This window comes from Peromyscus eremicus, chromosome 2 (genome assembly GCF_949786415.1).
Source record: "Peromyscus eremicus chromosome 2, PerEre_H2_v1, whole genome shotgun sequence".
In the NCBI taxonomy this organism is placed as follows: domain Eukaryota; kingdom Metazoa; phylum Chordata; class Mammalia; order Rodentia; family Cricetidae; genus Peromyscus; species Peromyscus eremicus.
Window position 1 is genome coordinate 83,150,465 of NC_081417.1, and position 25,120 is coordinate 83,175,584.

The 25,120-nt window shown below is 41.8% G+C and overlaps 1 protein-coding gene across 2 annotated transcripts in view; it reads right to left on the minus strand.

Moving 5' to 3' along the window:
• Positions 1–25,120, minus strand: part of Astn2 (astrotactin 2) — a 968,023-nt gene that overhangs the window by 577,946 nt on the left and 364,957 nt on the right. For both annotated transcript variants that reach the window (XM_059254463.1, XM_059254462.1), the window contains exon 6: positions 20,407–20,553. In XM_059254463.1, coding sequence (XP_059110446.1) covers positions 20,407–20,553 — 147 coding nt within the window. The remainder of the gene's footprint in view (positions 1–20,406; positions 20,554–25,120) is intronic.

Genomic DNA, 25,120 nt, shown 5'->3' on the forward strand with positions numbered 1-25,120 from the left:
TGGAAGACCATCTTTCTTGTCCTTATCCTTCCCATATCATCCTTAAAAGAAATACATATGTTCACTCTAAATCCCTACCGATCCTATGTCCTGTAAAGGTGAAAGACCCGTCACTCTTTTTAAGGTTCATCTACATCTATCCAGTGAGAAATACTCAGTCTTCCTTGGAAAACTTGCTGACTCTGGTTTTGTGTTCCCTGGCTTCAGGTTAATCAACTATTAAAGTCTTTCAATATACCTGTCTTAATATTCAGCGAAGGGATGATGGCATTAAGGGCATGATTAGCACTTACTGACCAAGTCATTTGAAAATTTTCAGGCAGTTCTCTAATTTATCCTCACCACTTCCCTGTAAGGTAGGAATCCATGGCTTTCCTTTCACAGACAATGAGAGTGGTGGCTAGGAGAAGTGTTAACACTCATTCAAGATACATATTTAGTAAGTGGGAGAGTATAGATTTGAACCCTATGGATGGACTTTTATTCTATATCTCATGTTTTCTTCATTACCCATCCATCTTTAATCCTGGCCACATTTGAGCTTCTCTACGAATTTGATTCTTGATCCTGGCTCAGCAAATGTCAGCTTCACATCTGAAAGTGTGGATTCACTGATAAAGTTCAAATGTGAAGCATTTTAAACAAAGGAAGGTATAAACAGGGCATCACAGGTAGTTGATGACAGAAACAAGTCCAGCTGATGATCAGATGCTCAGGGCATTAGCAGAGATTCCAGAAGTTACCAAGAGTTTCAGTGAACCGCAAGGCTGAGCAGCTGCAGACATATTTGCTTTAGGTACCCAGAGGGGCCCCCTGAGGAAGAAAGCAAAATAGCAAAGCTTTGCTGGGTATTGAGAGCTGGGCGGGGGATGCACAGGTTGTAATTACTCCTCTCATCTCATAATCTTCCTTCTGAAAACACTACATTCTTCTTCCTCCCATAGTCTCACCAGCACTGAAGATGCTGAAGATCCCTTGGCATCTGGAGCTGAGAGCTAGAGTTGGGGATAGAGCTGCCCCACCACAGCCACTTCCCACCACGTTCTTTTTCATGCAGACAGCCTTGGGAGCTTGCATTCCCCAGAGAAACTTGGCAGTGATCCTTCTAAGCTTTCTTCAAATGGCAACTTGTAGGCTGTGGAAAGTTTGCTCAGCTGCCTCTGCTCTCAGCATCTATACCCAGGGACGGTCTCACTACACAGATTGGGTGGAAGCAGCTTGAAGAGACAAGACTTAGGACACGGACATGATGCTAATAGGAGATCTCATCTCTCATAGCATCAATGGATATTTTTAAGTTGACCCAGAAACATAAATGTTTAGGGGGTACAGTGCAATACTTTAGCACATGTAAGCACTATATATTTATTAATTCAGGGATGATATTACAGCACATCCCTCACCAAAACTATTTATCATTTCTTTTGATTTGCAAATAGTTAATGTCTTCTTTAATCATTCTGAAAATGGAATAAATTATTGTTAACCATGTCACCACAGTATGTTATAGGATACCAGTGCATAATCCTCCTCTTTAATGGTACTTTTATATCCAATGAACAATCCTTTTCTATTCTCCTGTCCTCTCTCTCAAGATTCTAGTGCCCAGTATTATGCTCTCTCCCTCAGTGAGATCAACATATTTTAGTTTCTATATGGGTGGGGACAAGTGTGTTTGTCTTTTTGTGCCTGACCTGTTTTACAAGCCGTAACATTCTGCCAGTTTTAATCACTAGTATTTTTCCCACTTTCAAAATGATCAACAGATAGTAGATTCTTGAGTTTCTCCAATGAAGAAACTGGGGTCTAAAGAAGTAGAGATTCACCCAGAGTCATGAAATACTAGTGGAGGACCAGACTTGACCTTATTTTAGTCACTGAGTGATCTTTTTAGCAAATTCTATCCATGTTAATGTGAAATGATTCTTTCTACATATGTGACACTGAGGGAGTTAAATGACAAAGAACAAGGATGCTTGTTCTTACATGACCTATGTATGTTCACATAGTCCTTACATTACAAGGAGCGGACATAGTTCATAAGGCAATATAATTAAAAGAGGCAATACTTTGCAAAGCATTTAGCAAAGGGGAGGGCACTTAACAACAGCTCTGTAAATGAGTCTCATTATTAGTTGCTATTGTTATTGCAATATGAGAACACTTCCACATAAGGTCTACATAAATGCAGAGAAAAGTGTCCTGTTCCCTTACTGTGAAGTATGCCATCAACCGTAATCCACTAGGGAACTGTCAGTAGCTTTAGGACTTAGCTTGGGTAACATATTCTAAGCACCTTTCCTCAGCAACATGAATCATTCACAGCTTAGAGTTCTTAGCTATCCCTCATCTGCTTCTTCACAGCATCCAGTAAGACACTATTATAGGACGTCCACACTGTATTTCATCTTGTACTTGCCACTAAACTGGGAGATGCCAGTTTCATTTTATCTATCTCTACATCCCTAGGATGTGAGCATATCACAGAGAAGATAATATCCCAAAATACATTGACTAGAGGGAAACTAGGAGAAAGAGGAGGAGAAGAAGGAAGAAGAGAAAGGAAAAACACTGTGCAATAGACTGTAAGAATAAAGTAAGTGTTCTTCAAGAATTTAAGTACTTAGTTTATTCTTTCTAGTTGAGAGAAAGTAAGCTCTATGTCATTGGTTCCTTTACTTCTGTAGTTTTATGCATGAAAACTCTATTCCAAGCCCTGTGTTGTCTTTATAAATAGGAAAAGGATAAACAAGTAATAAGAAGAGGCACTACCCTCTCATTGTCATATTCACTCTTAGAGTTGGCAAAGAGGATTCAAAAGCATGAGAGAACTGTTGCTTTCTCTAAGCAGAGGGGCCTAACATTGTGTTTACAAGAGGCAACTGGAGCTTGTGATGGTGGTATAATATATTGGAGGTCTCAAACAAAGGAGGCAGAAGGGTCCAGATCTAACCTTTCCATGTGTTATGTAACTACTTGCACTCGTTATGTGTTTTGTCCACATTCTAATTCAGTAGCCCACTCTCACATCATTTGTAAGCACCAAGCTGCCAATGGTACAATCTGAACCTATGGAGACTTGAGCTCCGTCTCATGGGAGCTCCCAACCTGCTTTCTGTCCTTGCAGTCAAAAGGAAATGAAGCCTGTGTTTAAAACAACAGGATAGAATGACTAATGAGATAAAATGGAATTTTACTATCCTTTGTAACCACCCTCTGTCCCCCAGTTCCTGGGAACATAGTTTTGAACTCAGTCTGTGATCAAAACACAAAAATTAGTCTCTAATTGTGGACGTCAAACACAGTTTTCTCCTTTGCGAGGAAGCAAATTAGGAACAATTCATTCTGGTTGGAAGCCAAGCTAATATCTTAGCGTAGAGTGTCATTAAAACTCTCAATCCCACTGGCTGTTGTGATAGCTATAAAGGCTTGAACATGTTCTGTGGCTTAGAATGGTTTCCCTAGATTTGTTCTTCCCTAGGCCCCTTGTCACGTTTAACCTGGGGCTTGGTTACTATTTAAGAAAGAAACAGCTTGAAGCATATTTTTTCCTTCTACAGTTTTCTGAATTTAGACTTTCTTAATGAAGAGATTTGGAAAAAAATGAGTCCACTCTAGGGGGCATCCACAGCTCCCAGCATCGGTGCCAAGCCATTGCTAAGCAAGTTGCCCATTAAATATAAGAATAAGACAGAGGGAAAAAAATGCTTTCACAGTTTATAATTATATTACCAGTTTCATTACAGATCTCATTTTAATTCTGACTGAAACCTAGCCTTCCCTTCTGCCTGCACTTGCTCACGTATAGTTATTAAGTCTGGGTTGGAGTTCAACTTCTTCTTCCTGGTTTCAGCATATTAATATGGTTTATTGGTATTTCATTGCCTCCTCCCCCATGGGCATTCTGAATCTCAGCTCAATTTATATTTTCCCCTCTTTCTGGGCTCTGAGATAAAGCTTGTTTCATTTTGGTGTCAGGGTTTGGGTGTGAGTTTGATGGGAGTTGCTTATCTTTGGGGATGAGTGCAGAAACTGTGAGGAGGGAAGTCAATCACAGGAGGCAGCCTTCAGGTTCTGGCACTATTATTCTTGATGCTGTATCTTCTCAGGGCATCTGGATCTACTTGCCACCCATTGCTTCCTTCATTCTTTGAAAGACTTGGTTTATTACAATATTTACCATGTCAGAGTGTCCATTAGGCATCCTAATAGATTGGGGATATGAATACCCTGAATCCCTTGCCCTGGGGAAAATTTAACTCTCTCCATTATAACCACTTCAATTTTTTTTTCCCACTGAGAAAATGTTTCAGGGAAAGAGACAACTGTTCTAGGTAATGTCCTAAGTGCTAAACACAATGTATGAAAAAATATATCATTTGCGACCAAGAAAGACAGATTGACATTAATCAAATAGTTGTGCAATTACAACTAAAAATACCTTTAATAAAGGAAAAAAGTGAAGTTGAAAGAGAGCAGTTAGCAAAGGATCTATATAAGATTGCGTAGGGAAGGGGAAGTTAATCACAGTGGAATAAAGGTAAGAAACCGGGGAGAAGTAGAGAGGGCAACATATGCAAAGGCCCTAAGACAGACAACAGGGAGTATTTGAGGATTTGGCCTCAAAGGGTCAGAAAGGGCATGTTCAGTCTTGATAATGAAGTACAGTGAGAGTCACTGAATGGTTTTATGGAAAAATATAACATATTGAGATATTTTTCTTAAAATATAATAATTTTAAGTTTCAAAAACTGGAGTGTAGACTCTTGTTTTAATGCCAGAGGAAAAAATTCTTAGGGTAATGCAGCCATTTCAGTGAAACACAAGCAGCAGTTCGGAGAGAGACTGTGAAGTCTTTTGAAAGGCAAAATACAGGTGCATGAAATACCCAAAGATGGTAAGAGTATCTTGGGGGTATGTAATGAAAGTGTTATTGAGAAAGAAGAGAAGTCATTCAGGCTTAGACATGGGAGGAGTTCAAATCATTGAAGTGAGGAGGGTTGCTTCTCACATAGAATAATGAACAGGCCAGGGTCTGGAGAGCAGCAGGCAGAAACGAAACAGTCCACTTGTCTTAACAACATTAAGTCTGTGCAGATGAGTTAAGAATGCAAAAAGCAGGGGCCACATTGTGTATCACTTCCACCAATTAACCTGCTTCATGATGTTCCTTTGAACATGTGTGATTAACGCTGCACATTTTAAAACAAAGCCTGGGATGAGTCCAGAGAGCAGCGTGCCTGCGGAACTACTTTCTAAAATACATTGCTTGGCAGCTCGTGGCTAAGCAGTCACTTTCAGTGTGGTGTAATTTTCCCTTCTAAGGACTGAAAACACTCCTCCCATGTGTTCAAATCACTGCAAACTAGCTCTGCAGCCACTTATGAACCTCATTCTTCATTAAAGGCACAAAGCCCTGCATTAGCTTACTCTCTCGGGTTGAAAGACAAGAAGTAGGCGTGGGAAGCAGATAAATGCAGACAGGATTCATTGTAAACAAATATGTGTTCAAAACATCCACAGTGTGGCATATTAATAAACTAGGGCATCCTGATATGGGGCATTTATACTTGATTTTCCAGGCTCAGAAAGAACCATCAGAATTTAAATGACTCAGTCATAAGGAACAGAGGAGGTTTGACAACCCTCTTACTTCAACCAACAAGATGAGGTTAATAGTTTAAATTGACCTGAATAAAAAAACATGTTTTAACAGAAACATATTTCTATAATAATTGTATTTATATGGAATGTAGCTTTATTGATATATATTCTGTGTGTGTGTGTGTGTGTGTGTGTGTGTGTGTGTGTGTGTGTGTGTGCATAGGAGCTACATTCATGACTTAGGTTAGAAGACTATTGGGATACTCTGTTTCCCCGGCCCCAAAACTTCAGTTTTACATTATTTCTGAGCCTCATTAAAGAATGCATGACAATCATGGATGGAATATTAAAGATGAAACAAACATATTGTAAAAACCTTCAAAAATGAAGTTGTTTGATAATTTAGATTCTGATAAAAATGGTTCCCAATGAAACTGAATGTATGCTTAACCCAACTCATGCCTTCTCACTTCTGTGACTTCACAGAATGGGGGTCATCTGTCCTCCCAGGATCTCTGTGATGGGGACTCATTACCTTGCAATGACCCCCTTCTAATATTAAGAAAATACTGTCACAACTACTAGCATTTATATGACTTATTGAGCCATTAGGTCTTAGGTACAGAGCTAACAGATTTATGAGAATTATTTCATTTATTCTGCACAGTAATTCCACGCGATAAGTATGCTATTATCCCCAATTTATAGATAATGAAACTGAAGCTTAGGAAGTGGGCACAAAGTCACACAGTCAACAGCAAAGGAGGACATTTCCAAACCAAGGCTGCACCTTCCACACTCAGAGTTCTAGTTTTACATTCCGAGGTCTCCAAGCAACACAGTTCATCATTGCAGAGGTTTCTTTGCTGAAAACTTGGTGAATGGTAGGATGTGGAACTGTGGTAAAAGCAGAATTAAGCTTTCATATTTTCTCCCCTTCCATATGGGTTTTCTTCACTCTAACCCTTACTTTTTCAGGTATGCTAAATGGAGATGATAAATTCTGCCTCACAATTTTAGTCTACAAATTAAATGAAGACATCTAAGTAACCAAATTGTATACAATGAGATATATAACAGATATGCTCAATAGTTTTTGTTTTTCTTTTAAGACACAGCAAATCCTGGACCAGGGAACCTATGCTAGACTGGAACTACCTCACATAGTTAATTTAAATAGATTATTAAATAGATTATTCATTCACATGTAGTCTCTTTTACTTGCTTTCCATATTGAGATGTGAAGATAGCCTGTCCTACAAAGGATGTTTCTAGGGATGTATAAACTAACATCTCAGCTAAGATCGGCTTTTAATGTTGGCTGATAACTATTTGTCAAGTATGCTTAGCAGTACTGATGAAGCCTAAACCTCTGTTATTAAGGAAAATACATCAATCACCTTAGTGGTAAAAACAAACAAACAAACAAACAAAAAACCACTCATTGTCTTCAGTGCTGTGAGAAACCACTGGAGGTATGATATCAGACAGATCCATCCATGGGACACTAATAAGTATAGGGCAAACCAAATAGCTTCATGAAGACTCCAAGGGACCACAAAGGGTGACTAAATGTGTTGCATGGAAAGAAATTCAGACTTATAGAGATCCTGGCATATAGTATGATTTGGAAAGCAAGTCTCCCCCAAAGACTCATGTGTTGCACATCTAGTCCCAAATGGTACACGTAATCATTAAGAGGAAAGTGGATAATGAAAGTTCTCATGGAATCAAATGATGCATAACTGCAATATATCTTAATGGCATTATTGGGAGGTCAGGTATAGTTGGAGGAAATAGGTCACTAGGTAGAGAGTGCATCTTCCAAGGATGCATATTATCCCTTCTACTCTGTTTGCTTCCCAGTTGACCCAAGATGAGCAGTTTGGCCTATCATGGCTTTTTTCCATGATGTTATAGTTTTGCTAGAGGCAAGAAGCAATAAAGATAGGTGTTCATGAATGGAAATTCTGAAACTATGAGCCATAACAGGATCTTTGATTCTTTAAAGTTGTTTACCTGAGGCATTGGTTATGATCATGGAAAACTAATATATAGCATATCTCTCAAGTTCCATCGAGGAACTACTTAGTCCTCACAAATACTAATACTAGGCTCTGGGGTATATAAGACATGTGCAGATGACATAAATAGCAGCTAGAGAAAAAATGCTAAATTCGGTAAGCTTATGTGCAGATTTGTTACATTGCTTCAGTGTGTGCTTAGCCGACAAAAGCCACTTGTGGCCTTGATGGAGTCCAGGAGGAGGGGGAGGAAAGGGTAAAAGTTGTCAAAGGCTTGGATAGCAACTGTGTCACTATCGATTGCTCTTGCCAGCTGGGCTCTGGACAAGTGCTGTGTCGTTTTGACCTTTTCCCCATAATAGGCAGTAAGCATCAAGTATAACTATAAAGTAACACAAGGTCAGAATTCATTTTCTTCTGAAGACAGGACACATTACTCAGCCCCATCTAATATTTCAGTCCTATGGACAGCTCAATGCATAAGATGGGCTGAGAGCTTTCCCTACTGAGAAAGGGCCAACACCTTGGCAGTTTGGAGTCCTGGGGGACAGTGAAAAAGGATGAAAGCTGCTATAGCAATATGGTCCTTAGGAGATCTGATTTTAACTGGAGTTCCTTAGAACTGACATGAGCTGCTCTCCTGACAAGCCTCATTGTGATTTTTCCACCAACCTATCCAGTCACTTTAAGGAAACTACATATAATCTAATTGTATAAATACATGTAAAATACCATTGAACTGTTCACCCTCAGTCTGCACTTATGTAGTTAAGATAGATCATCATTCATTTATGGTTGTCAGTGCAAAACGATGACAGTGGTCCATGAAAATAGGCACTACCATTGTTTCTTACATCCTTCTGCTATGTAACAGCCTGCTTTCTCTAGGAACTAGAGCCAGGGCCCTGCCCACTATCGAATAAATGTGATCTTTTCTAAATTCTCCTCTACTCCACAGAAGACTGGCTTTATCAATGAGTTCCTCTTCCTTCTGTTTCAGTTGTGGATATTAAGGACCGTGTTGACTACTATCGAAGGGATAAGATGAACAATACATGCAGAGTTTCTGAGGTAGGAGGACTTGGATCTAAACTGGGGAACTGGACACACAGCCAATCTCTTGACATCAAGTACTATCTGAACATAGTATTCCCATGGACTTAAGGAAGATAGATGACCATGTGTGTTTCTTTCTTGAATTGGGAAAGTCACTTCCATCTGATGGGGGGTTATATCCTAGTTTCTGAATTATCTTGAATTTTTTCTATGGGAGGCAATGTTGTATTTTGACCCCCAAAATTCTCTACATCTTTTTAGGTGCCTATAGAAATGATAAGATAGAGCCCCCCAGCTCCCATCTTGCCCAGGACTTCCCTTCTGAAGCACAGGTGAGTACCCTAGCTTGCCCCCGACCCCACCCCTGGGCACCAGCCACTCCGGGGAAGACCTGCCCAACTTGGGCCCAGGTTCTGGACCCCGGGCAGGTGCCCTTCTACCCCAACCGGGAAGGATCCCCTTCTCCAAGACCCCTGGCAGACCCTGCAGTCTCCACGCCCTGCCCCCACGCCCATCTGCCTGAGCCCCAAGCCTCTTCCTGAGACTTAGAGGCCGGCCCCCAGCTCCCATCTTGCCCAGGACTTCCCTTCTGAAGCACAGGTGAGTGCCCTAGCTTGCCCCCGACCCCATCCCTGGGCACCAGCCACTCCGGGGAAGACCTGCCCAACTTGGGCCCAGGTTCTGGACCCCGGGCAGGTGCCCTTCTACCCCAACCGGGAAGGATCCCCTTCTCCAAGACCCCTGGCAGACCCTGCAGTCTCCATGCCCTGCCCCCACGCCCATCTGCCTGAGCCCCAAGCCTCTTCCTGAGACTTAGAGGCCAGCCCCCAGCTCCCATCTTCCCCCGGACCTCCCTTCTGAAGCACAGGTGAGTGCCCTAGCTTGCCCCCGACCCCACCCCTGGGCACCAGCCACTCCGGGGAAGACCTGCCCAACTTGGGCCCAGGTTCTGGACCCCGGGCAGGTGCCCTTCTACCCCAACCGGGAAGGATCCCCTTCTCCAAGACCCCTGGCAGACCCTGCAGTCTCCACGCCCTGCCCCCACGCCCATCTGCCTGAGCCCCAAGCCTCTTCCTGAGACTTAGAGGCCGGCCCCCAGCTCCCATCTTGCCCAGGACTTCCCTTCTGAAGCACAGGTGAGTGCCCTAGCTTGCCCCCGACCCCATCCCTGGGCACCAGCCACTCCGGGGAAGACCTGCCCAACTTGGGCCCAGGTTCTGGACCCCGGGCAGGTGCCCTTCTACCCCAACCGGGAAGGATCCCCTTCTCCAAGACCCCTGGCAGACCCTGCAGTCTCCACGCCCTGCCCCCACGCCCATCTGCCTGAGCCCCAAGCCTCTTCCTGAGACTTAGAGGCCAGCCCCCAGCTCCCATCTTGCCCAGGACTTCCCTTCTGAAGCACAGGTGAGTGCCCTAGCTTGCCCCCGACCCCATCCCTGGGCACCAGCCACTCCGGGGAAGACCTGCCCAACTTGGGCCCAGGTTCTGGACCCCGGGCAGGTGCCCTTCTACCCCAACCGGGAAGGATCCCCTTCTCCAAGACCCCTGGCAGACCCTGCAGTCTCCACACCCTGCCCCCACGCCCATCTGCCTGAGCCCCAAGCCTCTTCCTGAGACTTAGAGGCCGGCCCCCAGCTCCCATCTTGCCCAGGACTTCCCTTCTGAAGCACAGGTGAGTGCCCTAGCTTGCCCCCGACCCCATCCCTGGGCACCAGCCACTCCGGGGAAGACCTGCCCAACTTGGGCCCAGGTTCTGGACCCCCGGCAGGTGCCCTTCTACCCCAACCGGGAAGGATCCCCTTCTCCAAGACCCTTGGCAGACCCTGCAGTCTCCACGCCCTGCCCCCACGCCCATCTGCCTGAGCCCCAAGCCTCTTCCTGAGACTTAGAGGCCGGCCCCCAGCTCCCATCTTGCCCAGGACTTCCCTTCTGAAGCACAGGTGAGTGCCCTAGCTTGCCCCCGACCCCATCCCTGGGCACCAGCCACTCCGGGGAAGACCTGCCCAACTTGGGCCCAGGTTCTGGACCCCGGGCAGGTGCCCTTCTACCCCAACCGGGAAGGATCCCCTTCTCCAAGACCCCTGGCAGACCCTGCAGTCTCCACGCCCTGCCCCCACGCCCATCTGCCTGAGCCCCAAGCCTCTTCCTGAGACTTAGAGGCCGGCCCCCAGCTCCCATCTTGCCCAGGACTTCCCTTCTGAAGCACAGGTGAGTCCCCTAGCTTGCCCCCGACCCCATCCCTGGGCACCAGCCACTCCGGGGAAGACCTGCCCAACTTGGGCCCAGGTTCTGCTCCCCGGGCAGGTGCCCTTCTAGCCCCACTGGGAAGGATCCCCCTCTCCAAGACCCCTGGCAGACCCTGCAGTCTCCACGCCCTGCCCCCACGCCCATCAGCCTGAGCCCCAAGCCTCTGCCTGAGACTTAGAGGCCAGGCCCCCCAGCTCCCATCTTGCCCAGGACTTCCCTTCTGAAGCACAGGTGAGTGCCCTAGCTTGCCCCCTACCCCATCCCTGGGCACCAGCCACTCCGGGGAAGACCTGCCCAACTTGGCCCCAGGTTCTGCTCCCCGGGCAGGTGCCCTTCTAGCCCCACCGGGAAGGATCTCCTTCTCCAAGACCCCTGGCAGACCCTGCAGTCTCCACGCCCTGCCCCCACGCCCATCCGCCTGAGCCCCAAGCCTCTTCTTGAGACTTAGAGGCTGGCCCCCAGCTCCCATCTTGCAGTGGATTTCCCATCTGGAGGAGAGAGAGAGAGAGAGAGAGAGAGAGAGAGAGAGAGAGAGAGAGAGAGGAGAGCACCCATCCTCCCCCGGACTTCCCTTCTGAACAAGAGCTTCCATCCTGCCCCGGACTTCCAATTTGGACAAGAGAGCTCCCATCTGGACAAGAGAGAGAGACTTCCTGAATCTGTCAGCTCTGAACCAAGTGTGCGGATAAGGCCAGGAACGAACCACAAGGAGATGGGCAGACGTCAAGGCAGAAACACATACAACAAAATGAATAGTAATACACCATCACCAGGCCCTAGCCCTCCTCCAACACCTAGACCTGAACATCAGAAATTGGAAGAAGCAGAAGAAAATAGCCTTATGAATGTCATCATGAAGAAGCTAGAGGCTCGTGTAGAGGAAAAGACAAAAAAATGTGAAGAACGCTGTAAACAACTAGAGGAAAGGGCAAACAAATTAGAAGAAATCAATAAAGTCCTGGAAGAGAACAATAAAATACTGAAAGAAAATCAAGAAAAATCAATGAAACAAATGAAGGAAACAGTCCAAGACCTGAAAAAGGAAATAGAAAAAATGAAGAAGACACAAACAGAGGGAATGCTGGAAATAGAAAATCTGAGAAAACGATTGGGAACTTCAGATGCAAGTATAATCAACAGAATGCAAGAGATGGAAGAGAGGATCTCTAGCGTTGAAGATACAATAGAAGAAATAGATTCATCAGTCAAAGAAAACACTAAAGTCAACAAAGTCATGAACCAAAATGTCCAAGAAATTTGGGACACCATGAAAAGACCAAACCTACGAATAATAGGGGTAGAAGAAGGAGAAGAATACCAACTCAAGGGCACAGAAAATATATTCAACAAGATCATAGAAGAAAACTTTCCCAACTTAAAGAAGGAAATGCCTATGAAGATACAGGAAGCCTATAGAACACCAAACAGACTAGACCCCCAGAAAAAGTCCCCTCGCCACATAATAATTAAACAATTAAACGTACAGAATAAAGAAAGAATATTAAGAGCAGCAAAGGAAAAAGGCCAAGTGACATATAAAGGCAAACCTATCAGAATAACACCCGATTTCTCAATGGAGACTTTGAAAGCCAGAAGGTCCTGGACAGATGTAATGCAGACATTAAGAGACCATGGATGTCAGCCTAGACTAATATACCCAGCAAAACTTTCAATCGTCATAGATGGAGTGAACAAGACATTCCATGACAAAGCCAGATTTAAACAATATTTATCCACAAACCCAGCCCTACAGAAAGCACTAGAAGGAAAATTCCAACCTAAGGAAGTCAGATACAACCTCGAAAACACAGGCAATAGATAAAGCCACAGCAGTAGACCCCAACGAAGAAAAGTACACACACATCACCACCAAAAAATAACAGGAATGAACAATCACTGGACATTAATATCCCTCAATATCAATGGACTTAATTCACCTATAAAAAGACATAGGCTTACAGAATGGATACGAAAGCAGGACCCATCTTTCTGCTGCATACAAGAAACACATCTCAAATTCAAAGATAGACACTACCTAAAAATAAAAGGCTGGGAAAAGACTTTCCAATCAAACGGTCTTAAGAAACAAGCGGGTGTAGCCATCCTGATATCCAGCAAAATAGACTTCAAACTAAAATCAATCAAAAGAGATCAAGAAGGGCATTACATACTCATCACTGGAAAGATCCACCAAGATGAAGTCTCAATTCTGAACATTTATGCCCCAAACACAAGGGCACCCACATATGTAAAAGAAACATTATTAAAGCTTAAATCACATATAAAACCCCACACATTAATAGTGGGAGACCTCAACACCCCACTTTCACCACTGGACAGATCCCCCAAATCGAAACTTAACAGAGAAATAAAGGACTTAATTGATGTCATGACTCAAATGGACTTAATCGACATCTACAGAACATTCCATCCTAACAAAAAAGAATATACCTTCTTCTCAGCACCCCATGGAACCCTCTCTAAAATTGACCACATACTTGGTCACAAAGCAAATCTAAACAGATACAAAACAATTAGAATAACCTCCTGTGTTCTATCAGACCACCATGGTCTAAAGTTGGATTTCAACAACAACAAAAACTACAGAAAACCTACAATCTCATGGAAACTGAACAATACCCACCTGAATCACCAATGGGTTAAGGAAGAAATAAAGAAAGAAATTAAAGACTTCCTAGAGATCAACGAAAATGAAGACACCACATATCCAAACCTATGGGACACTATGAAAGCAGTACTAAGAGGGAAATTCATAGCACTAAACGCCCACATAAATAAGCTGGAGAAATCTCACACTAGTGACTTAACAGCACACCTGAAAGTTCTAGAACAGGAAGAAGCAAAGTCTCCCAGGAAAAATAGATGCCAGGAAATTATCAAAGTGAGAGCTGAAATCAATAAAATAGAAACAAAGAGAACAATACAAAAAATTAATGAAACAAAGAGTTGGTTCTTTGAGAAAATCAACAAGATAGACAAGCCCTTATCCAAACTAACCAAAAGACAGAGAGAGAGCATCCAAATCAACAAAATCAGAAATGAAAAGGGGGACATAACAACAGACATTGAGGAAATCCAGAGAATCATCAGGTCATACTTCAAAAACCTCTATTCCACAAAACTGGAAAACCTAAAAGAAATGGATAATTTTCTGGATAGGTACCACATACCTAAATTAAATCAAGACCAGATAAACTATTTAAATAGTCCAATAACCCCTAACGAAATAGAAACAGTCATTAAAAGTCTCCCAACCAAAAAAAGCCCAGGACCAGATGGTTTCAGTGCAGAATTCTACCAGATCTTCAAAGAAGAGTTAATACCAATACTTTCTAAATTGTTCCATACAATAGAAACAGAAGGAACATTACCAAACTTCTTCTATGAGGCTACAATTACCCTGATTCCCAAACCAAACAAGGATACAACAAAGAAAGAGAACTACAGACCGATCTCCCTCATGAACATTGATGCAAAAATACTCAATAAAATACTGGCAAACAGACTCCAAGACCACATCAAAACAATTATCCACCATGATCAAGTAGGATTCATTCCAGGGATGCAAGGATGGTTCAACATACGAAAGTCTGTCAATGTGATACACCATATAAACAAACTCAAAGAAAAAAACCACATGATCATCTCACTAGATGCTGAAAAGGCATTTGACAAAATCCAACACCCCTTCATGATAAAGGTCTTGGAGCGATCAGGAATACAGGGAACATACCTAAACATAATAAAGGCAATTTACAGCAAGCCAACAGCCAACATCAAATTAAATGGAGAGAAACTCAAAGCAATTCCACTAAAATCAGGAACGAGGCAAGGCTGTCCGCTCTCCCCATACTTATTCAATATAGTACTTGAAGTTCTAGCCAGAGCAATAAGACAACATAAGGAGATTAAGGGGATACAAATTGGAAAGGAAGAAGTCAAGCTTTCCCTATTTGCAGATGACATGATAGTATACTTGAGCAACCCCAAAGATTCCACCAAGGAACTGATACAGCTTATAAACACCTTCAGCAACATAGCAGGATACAAGATCAACTCCAAAAAATCAGTAGCCCTCCTATATACAATGGACAAAAAAGCGGAGAAGGAAATCAGAGATACATCACCCTTTACTATAGCCACAAATGACATAAAATACCTTGGGGTAATACTAACCAAGCAAGTGAAGGACCTATATGACAAGAACTTTAAGTCCCTGAAAAAAGAAATTGAAGAAGATGTCAGAAAATGGAAAGATCTCCCATGCTCATGGATAGGCAGAACTAACATAGTAAAAATGGCAATCTTACCAAAAGCAATCTACAGATTCAATGCAATCCCCATCAAAATACCAACACAATTCTTCACAGACCTGGAAAGAATAATACTCAACTTCATATGGAAAAACAAAAAACCCAGGATAGCTAAAAGAATCCTGTACAATAAAACAACCTCTGGAGGCATCACGATCCCTGACTTCAAGCTGTACTATAGAGCTACAGTAATAAAAACAGCTTGGTACTGGCATAAAAACCGACATGTGGACCAATGGAATCGAATTGAAGACCCTGATATTAATCCGCACACCTATGAACAAATAATTTTTGACAAAGAAGCCAAAAGTGCACAATGGAAAAAAGAAAGCATCTTCAACAAATGGTGCTGGCAAAACTGGATATCAACATGTAGAAGGCTGCAAATAGATCCATATCTATCACCGTGCACAAAACTTAAGTCCAAGTGGATCAAGGACCTCAACATAAATCCAGCTACTCTGAACCTGCTAGAAGAGAAAGTAGGAAGTAGTCTTGAACACATTGGCATAGGAGACCACTTTCTAAATAGAACACCAGTAGCACAGACACTGAGAGAAACAATCAATCAGTGGGACCTCTTGAAACTGAGAAGCTTTTGTAGGGCAAAGGAAACGGTCAACAAAGCAAAGCGACAGCCTACAGAATGGGAAAAGATCTTCACCAATCCCACATCTGACAGAGGACTGATATCCAGAATATATAAGGAACTCAAGAAATTAGACATCAAAATGCCCAACAGTCCAATTAAGAAATGGGCTATAGAACTAAACAGAGAATTCTCAACAGAGGAAACTCAAATGGCTGAAAGACATTTAAGGAATTGCTCAACATCCCTAATCATCAGGGAAATGCAAATCAAAACAACTCTGAGATACCACCTTACGCCTGTCAGAATGGCTAAGATCAAAAACACTGAAGACACCTTATGCTGGAGAGGATGTGGAGCTAGGGGAACTCTCCTCCACTGCTGGTGGGAATGCAAGCTTGTACAACCACTTTGGAAATCAATATGGCGATTTCTTAGAAAATTGGGAATCCATCTCCCCCAAGATCCAGCTATACCACTCTTGGGCATATACCCAAGGAATGCTCAACCACACCACAAGAGCACTTGTTCAGCTATGTTCATATCAGCGTTGTTTGTAATAGCCAGAACATGGAAACAACCTAGATGCCCTTCAACTGAAGAATGGATAAACAAAATGTGGTACATATACACAATGGAATACTACTCAGCAGAGAAAAACAATGACATCATGAGGTTTGCAGACAAATGGATGGATCTAGAAAAAATCATCCTGAGTGAGGTATCCCAGACTCAGAAAGACAAACATGGTATGTACTCACTCATAACAGGATACTAGATGTGGAACAAGGATGACTGGACTGCTACTCACATCACCAGGCAGGCTACCTGGAAAACAGGACCCCAAGAAAGACACAGGGATCGCCCAACGACAGAGAAATGGAATGAGATCTACATGAACAGCCTGGACAGGAGTGGGGGTAGTGAAGGGCGAGGGTCGAGGGAAAGAGAGCTTGGGTGAGTGGGAGATCCCAGCTGGATCAAAAACAGAGAGGGAGAACAAGGAATAGGAGACCATGGTAAATGAAGACCACATGAGAATAGGAAGAAACAAAGTGCTAGAGAGGCCCACAGAAATCCACAAAGATACCCCCACAACAGACTGCTGGCAATGGTCGAGCGACAATCCGAACTGACCTACTCTGGTGATGGGATGGCCAAACACCCTAATTGTCGTGCTAGAAACCTCATCCAACTACTGATGGACCTGGAGGCAGAGATCCATGACTAGGCCCCAGGTGGATCTCTGGGAGTCCAATTAGCGAGAATGAGGAGGGTTTATATGAGAGAGAATTGTTGAGACCAAGGTCGGATAAAGCACAGAGACAAATAGCCAAACAAACGGAAACACATGAAATATGAACCAATGGCTGAGGGGTCACCAACTGGATCAGGCCCTCTGAGTGGGTGAGACAGTTGATTGGCCTGATCTGTTTGGGAGGCATCCAGGCAGTGGGACCAGGTCCTGTGCTCATTGCATGAGTTGGCTGTTTGAAACCTGGGGCCTATACAGGGTCCCTTGGCTCAGCATGGGAGGAGGGGACTGGACCTACCTGGACTGAGTCCACCAGGTTGATCTCAGTCTGTGGGGAAGGCTTTGCCCTGGAGGAGATTGGAATGGGGGGCGGGCTGGGGGGAAGGTGAGGGGGGCGGGAGGGGGGAGAACAAGGGAATCTGTGGCTGATATGTAGAACTGAATTGTATTGCAAAATAAAAATTAAAAAAAAAAAAAAAAAAAAAAAAAGAAATGATAAGATAAAAGGTAGATTATTGAATCTAATCTGAAAAAAAGATACAGAAATAATAAGTTAAAAAGGTAGAATATCTACCTTTGAAAGGCAACTATTTGTTTTACATAGGATTGGATTTTGGTATATTGTATACAACTTTGTACTGGACTCACCAAAATAGGATAAATAATAAAATTATTTTTTGGTCTGAATTTGTCAAATGTTAATGGACTGGACGTTGTTAATATATATAATGGAGTTTTTTGTCTGAATCTGTCACATGTTAATGGACTAGAGATTGTTAATGTAATTCTTGACTGTATATATTGTATATACTTATTGTATATACTTTCTCTTACACTAGTTATAATTTTTTATTTTAAACAAAAAAGGGAAATGTGGTTAATATATTGTGCACCCCAAAAACTTATCTGGGGATCAGAAAACAGAACAGTCACTATATTAAACATAGAGGTTAGGCAGTGGTAGAACATGCCTTTAATCCTAGCATTCTGGAGGCTGAGATCTATCCCGATCTCTGTGAGTTCAAGGCCACATTGAAAGCAGTCAGGCATGGTGACACATAACTTTAATTCCAGCACTTGAGATCTCCTGTCTTGCTTAGGAAAGACACATGCATTTAAACCCAGGAAGTGATGGCAGGAAGCAGAAAGGTATATAAGGCATGAGGACCAAGAACTAGAGGCTTTTTAGACTTTTTACACTTTCAGGCTTTTAGCAGCAGTTCAGCTGAGATCCATTTGGATGAGGACTCAGAGGCTTCCAGTTTGAGGAAACAGGATTGGCTGAGAAGTTGGCAAGGTGAAGTTAGCTGTGGTTTGTTCTGTGTCTCTGATCTTCCAGCATTCACCCCAATACCTGGCTCCCGAGATTTTTTTTTATTAATAAGGCCATTTAAGATTCGTCTTGCAGGTGCCCCTATTATTTTTCTATTCTCCAGGTACATGCTGTCTGAAAATTTGCTAACCATTTAGAAGAAATAGGCATCATTCTTACAGTATACCTATGAGTCAGATAGAACTATCACCCCAATTTTGTACATACAAAGACCCAGTCAAAGAACGTAGAAGTAGAGAAGATAACAAAAATTTGAATTAAGGCTTGCATCTCTTCTAGCCCTGTGTTCTTAGCCATTGAACTGTTTTACCCCAGTGTTGAGCAAGTTAGCTTCCAGTGATCAACATTTCTACATGTGTACAAATAAATAACTACAGCTTGGGTATCTCTATCTCTTAAAATATAACAGCTAGTGACTAGTGACTGGTGAGTGATAATAAGTGTGTGTTGGGAGGGTGGACAGGCCATTCACAGTGGTATGAAATTTCATTGTGGCTGTGATGCAGTTCATGTTTGTCATCACTATCCTCCCATCTTAATTTTGTAGCCACACATGGACTCTGGCAATTCATCTAGCCATGAGCTCCATGACCAAATTGCTCATATTTTCTTATAAATTCTGTTTCTTCTATCTTCCCCTCTCTGTCCAGCTGTCTGTCTGTCTCTCCTCCTCTCTCTCTCATACACACACACACACACACACACACACACACACACACACACATACATACAGACATATACACACAGACACACAGACACACACACACACACTGTCTTATATGTACATATGATTCATTAGGGATAAAAAATCCTGACACTCAAAACATGTACAGTTACAGTCACAGGTTTATACTACCTTTAAAATAATTTAATTGTATGTATGGTAAAAGGATGAAATATTAGGTTGATTTACAGATAGGGGAGAGTTAATGGGGCACACTCCATGTCCTGCATAATTATTAGCTACGAATGACTCTAGACAAAGAGAAACAATGTCTTCAATTGTATATACAGTGATGAGCCCACCAAGCTCCAGTGCATAGTTGATAATTATAAGCCCATGGTCACAAAAATGTCCTTGGTTGAACTCAGTGGGTCACAAAACAAAAAGACATGACTGTGAGAGAAGAACCTGAAGGGAGAATGGGGGCTGTCAGGGGTGGGAAGTGAAATAGGATACATCTTAGATGTGTATGAAGGCATCAAAGAACATATTTTAACTATTAAGGACTAAAATGCAAATTAAGTTACATACTCATGAACACCTTCTTAAAAGTAACCATGCTAAGCTTTAGCGCAGCTGTGATAGTAAGGTGAAGAGAAAGGTTTGGGGAGCAGGTGCCTGCCGGCACACCCCACTGGAAAAAACAAACTTCATGGGCAATTTTAGAGGACACTTTAGCAATAGACATTAAGCATCTTAATCAGTTCCTTGGAAACATTTTGCTAATGACCATGGTGACTACAGTGTCTCATTAATTCAATTTAATTGGGTGAAGAATAAGTGATAGAATTTTGCAAGATACTTGTAAAGCACAGTAATAGGGAACAAGATATGAATATTCCCCAGACCATCTAAAAATTGTAGTAAAACTCATACATTTTTTGTCATATGCTTTTAATTACCTAATACCCTTTGGGGGGCATTTTTAATTTGAAACAGGATTGAGAAGCTTGATCAAACTGTTAGAATTTTCTGAAGGAGCCCATTCCTTCTTCACTCATTTTTGAAATATTCCTTTAGCTAACAAAACTTATCCTTATACATATAGTAAAGGAACTCTGTAATTTAATTCCTATAATCAGGCATTTAAAGTAAGTGCTTCTTCTAGAGCTATGGGATGCCCCTTTGTTCCTGTGCTGTGTATTAAAGAATTGCAAAGTCGTGCCATGCATGGTGATATTAACCACTGGGGTATAAAGTGACAAGTAGTTATGGATTATTTTTGATGTTGGGTTCTTACCATCTGCAATGAAGTGCTCAGGCACATGCAAAGTCACCTTCACAGTAAGTGGACAGGACATCTGGTTGCCACACACCATGGCCAAGACACAAGAACTCACAGCAATCAGTGTCAAGGCTGTCTTGTTCACTGGGCTTTTCAATAAACCTGGAAAACAAATACACAAAGTTATAACTCCATTGGGTGAGGATATGGGGATGGTGTGGAGGTAGGGGATCCTATAGTTCTCTAGTGTGGATATTAACCAAAAGGAAAAGGGAGGGAGTGAAGAAGTAAAGGAAGGGTGAAGGGAAGGAGGGGATGAGAGAACAAGAAAGAAAAGAGACATGAAATTGGGGTGTGGCTATGTTGTGGAGTATTTGAGAAGATTTGGAGGGAAGAATTGGGGGTGGACATTTGTACAAATGCACTAAATTCTCAAAATCAAAGAGAAATTAATAAATAAAATGTAAAATTACATTTATGGCAGAGGGCTGTAGACAAACCATATTTTCCAACCTCTCATTGGATTTTGATTTAAATATTTGAAAATAGGCTTGCTGTTTCTTTTAGTAAAAAATAAAGAAACCAGCTCCTAAAATTTGGCAATCCTACCATTCCAATTTAGATGGACATTCTTGATAATAATGGTATAGTATTAAACTCCCTTTAGAAAGTAAATGAAAAGACATTTTGTGGTTGCATTTACTGATAGGTTACAATACAAGTGTGTTATTTGAGGTAAGACTATTCTGGATTCAAAGTCAAGGCTTATTCCTTCTTATGTCTTGGATTTTGAATGTTACCTGAAGGCCTATGTACTGGAAGCTTTATTTCGCAGTACACCCAGGTTCTAAACTGGGACTTCTAAAGAATGATGGGATTATAAGGAATTTATTCTCATCAATTAGTAAATGTATTCGTTCATGAGTTCATGGTTGGAGGAAATGCCAGGGTGGAGGTGAGAACCTAGGTAGAGGAAGTAGATCACGAGTTGGGACATGTCCTGTAAGGGTTTTTCTTGTCTGTGATCCTTTCTTCCCCACTATACTGTTCTCTTTTTGATTCTCAGCCACAATGAGATCCATAAACAATGGAGCCAGAGGAATATCAACCAAACCTCCATCCTTTAAGTGTATTGTCTTGTGTATTTTTCCAGACTGATGTAAAGTTGATTAATATATCCCCCACTGGCTGTGTGAATTGTTTCATTCTCTAAACCTCTATTCACTAGGGTCCTGGATAGTTTTTGTCAACTTACCACAATCTAGACTTGGTAAAAGGGACACTCAGTTGAAAAATTTTCTCCATCAGATCATTGCTTAAGCATTCTATAGAGACATTTTCTTGGTTGTTTTTTAATGGAGAAAGGTCTAGCTCATTGTGAGCAGTGCCACATATGGGCAGGTAATCGTAGTCTGAGACTATGAAGAAAACAGGTAAGCAAGCTGGAGGAAGCAAGCCAGTAAACAGTATCCCTCTGTGTTCTTGGTTTCAGTTCCAGCCTCCAGATTCATGCCTTGAGTTCTTCTTCCCCTGACTTCCCTTAATGATGGACTATAGCTTATAAACTGAAATAAACTGTTTCCTCCCCAAGTTGTTTTGGTCATGGTTTTATCACACCAACAGAAAGTAACTAGAATAATGGTCATACATGCTGAGGCTAATATTAAATACCTCACAGGATTGCCATGATGATTACATTATGATGCATATATAATACCTGCCACATAGAAATATTTAATCGCCAGAAACTGTTTATCATAAGTCAATTTCACCGGCATGGACTGAACACTTAATTTGTGAAACTCGAATGTCACAGAATAAGAATAGCTCCTGCCTATGATTTTGGATATGGCCCAGACAGGAAATTGCCTGCTTTGAGCACAAAGATCTGAATTTAATCTCCAGAACAGTTTTTAAAAGCTAGCATGGTGGTTTACAATTGTGATCTCAGGACTGGGAAGAACAAGAGAAGCAGATTCCTGGGGCTCACTGGTCAGCAAGCTTAGTTTACAAGGCAAGTTCTAGATTCTAGAACAATGAGAGACCATATCTCCAAAATCAAGGTTGACAGCCCCTGAGAAACAACTGTGGTTGACTTCTGGCCTTCATATGTATGAATATACGAGTATATGTGCATCCAGAGACAAGTCACCTGTACACATAGGAACATGTACTTAGAATCCTCATCCTAGATTATCCATTACTCCTCAAGAGTTTACTTACAGGTTAGGAGAAAAACTCAAGACTTGTCCTCCCCTCATTATATTCCTAGGAAAACTGTGTTAGACCCTAGACAGGAGGGCAGAGCATGTGAAGGAGGAGTCTGCATGGGTAAATTAGAGTAATTTTGTGGAAACTGTAGAATATGTAGATTATATCTGCATGGCCGGGAGTGCTCTGAGGCCAGTAAACAGAAACTCAAGACCCCTCTGATCCCTATTCCTTGAGCTTTTTTCTTTGTATCTACTTTCAAGGTTTAGATCATTGACTTTAACACACTATATTTTTCAGATTTTCTTTACCTCTTCATTTGGGAGATTGCACAGATGCCTGAGACCATCCACAAGAATGCCAAATACAACCCATTAAAATCAACAATTTTTCCCAAAATCCCCTCCTGTTCTAGACTGTTTCAATATTGAAAGTATTACCATTTAAATGATTAGATGCTTAAATGTCATCTTTTGGGCTTTATCTTCTCTCTTTACAGAAACATAACAGTCATGTAGCCTTCACTGATTTTAAAGTTGGGAAATACTTCAATAAGTTATTTACAACTGTATAATGACACAGATTTTAATACAGTTTCACATATTAGTCTTATTGATCAGAGAAATACATTGGGGAAAGATCCAAAGTCCTATTAGGCTAAATTTATTTCAAGGGAATGCTTTAATGGATTGGACAAGGATGACACCATGGACTGGACTGTGTCCTGAAAATTCATATATGGAAAAATAATCTCAAATGTGACTTTCCCTGGAATTAATGTTTTAAGTTTAAATGTAGGAAACTAGTTTAAATGAATTCATAATGAGGGGCAATTCTTATAGTCTGGTTTTCTGTTGCTGAGACAAAACATTAAACAAAGTCAATTTTTGATAGGCAAGGGTTTAATCTAGCTTATGATTCCTGATCATAGTCCATAACTGAGGAAAATCAGCAGCCCATTTTTTCTATGAAGTTGGTATTTTCAGCCATCTTCCCTCCTCATTCCTTCTGCTGCCTGCTTGTAGGATGAGAAAGGTGTTGGCATATATGCCAGCTCACTCCTTGCTGAAACCCCTGGAGCTATTTTATAGCATCTGCTCACCATATGTGGTTCACATTCATCAACATGGCATCCACAGCATTTCAAAGACCCCCACATTCAGATTTTATGTGCTTTCTGCTACCTGGCCCAGGTGCTAATGGTGCTGAATTGCTGAAAAACTCTCACTGTAAGCAACATCATCATGGTTTCCATGTTGTGTGCTGTTTTCTTCAGATATTATTCCACTTGTTCCCTTATCCTTATCCCTTCACATCCTTGTTTTCAGATTCACAGTAAATGGGATTTTCTTATATTCTCCTCAGATAAGCACACTCAATGCTTCCCCCAATAACTTGTTAAAAGGCTCACATTTTTGAATACTTGGTCCTCAGTTGGTAAACTGTTTGGAAAAGATTAGGATGTTTGGCCTTTTTGGGGGAGGTGTGTCATTGGGGTAGGCTTTAAGGCTTCCATAATAAGTGTACAATGGACCAGAGTCTAGTATACACACAACAAACTCCTTCAACATCATCCAAGTGCCTAACACAGTGTCTGAAACATGGTAGCATTTCAATACATACATAATCACTTCCAAAAGCAAAGTAATATTGTCAACCAGCATAATAAGGGCACTGACCAATCAAAGAGGATGTCAACTAGCATAGCCATCCCAGTGGGGGTCCAGCATAACAAGGGCCCTCATGACATCCCACTTTGGGATTTTATGGATATCTATTTTCTATTAATATACAGTGAGTTTCTTAAGGGAGAAATCACGTATCCTGCATCTGTGTGTCTTTCATTCACAGCTCATGCCTGGGATTTAGAAGTTGCTTTGGTTAAGAAAAGGATCCTTGTCTTTCTTCCAACTCCTAAGACAATGTGTCACACAGAAGGAGGTATTCAGAGATTTTTAGTTGTTACAATTGTAGAACAAAAAGTAAGTGAAATAATAAATTAAATTATAGTTGGTTCTGGTGTCAAGAGATGGGATATTCCTAAAACTTAAAATTACCACAGGGTAAAAAGAAAGAACAAATTTTATTTCTTATCTGAGTGTTCCAAATGTTTAAAGCACTTATTTTAGTAACTCTACAGCATGTATAAGCTAACACCAATGTTCTCTAAGAGAGAGAAGGTACATGAAGGGCTAGAGTTGTAGATGGAGCTCACCTTAAATAGCTACTATAACATCTATCTTTCAGTATTTCACACAGAACAGTGGTGATAGTTTCTATTCAAGAGTCTATGGAATCTATTGTTGGATGAGAGGCATGGAAGGAAAAGTCTAGTATGAAAAAGTTCTTAGATGAATAGAGTCTGATGATGGGATGCAAGCAGTGTTTGGAGCTGATGTCTTGGGAGAGAATGTCAGTGGGGGTCTGAATGCAAATGGCCCCTATAGGCTCATATGTTTCTATACTTGGTCTTTGTAGAACTGTTTGGGAAGGATTAGGAGATGTGGTCTTGTCAGTG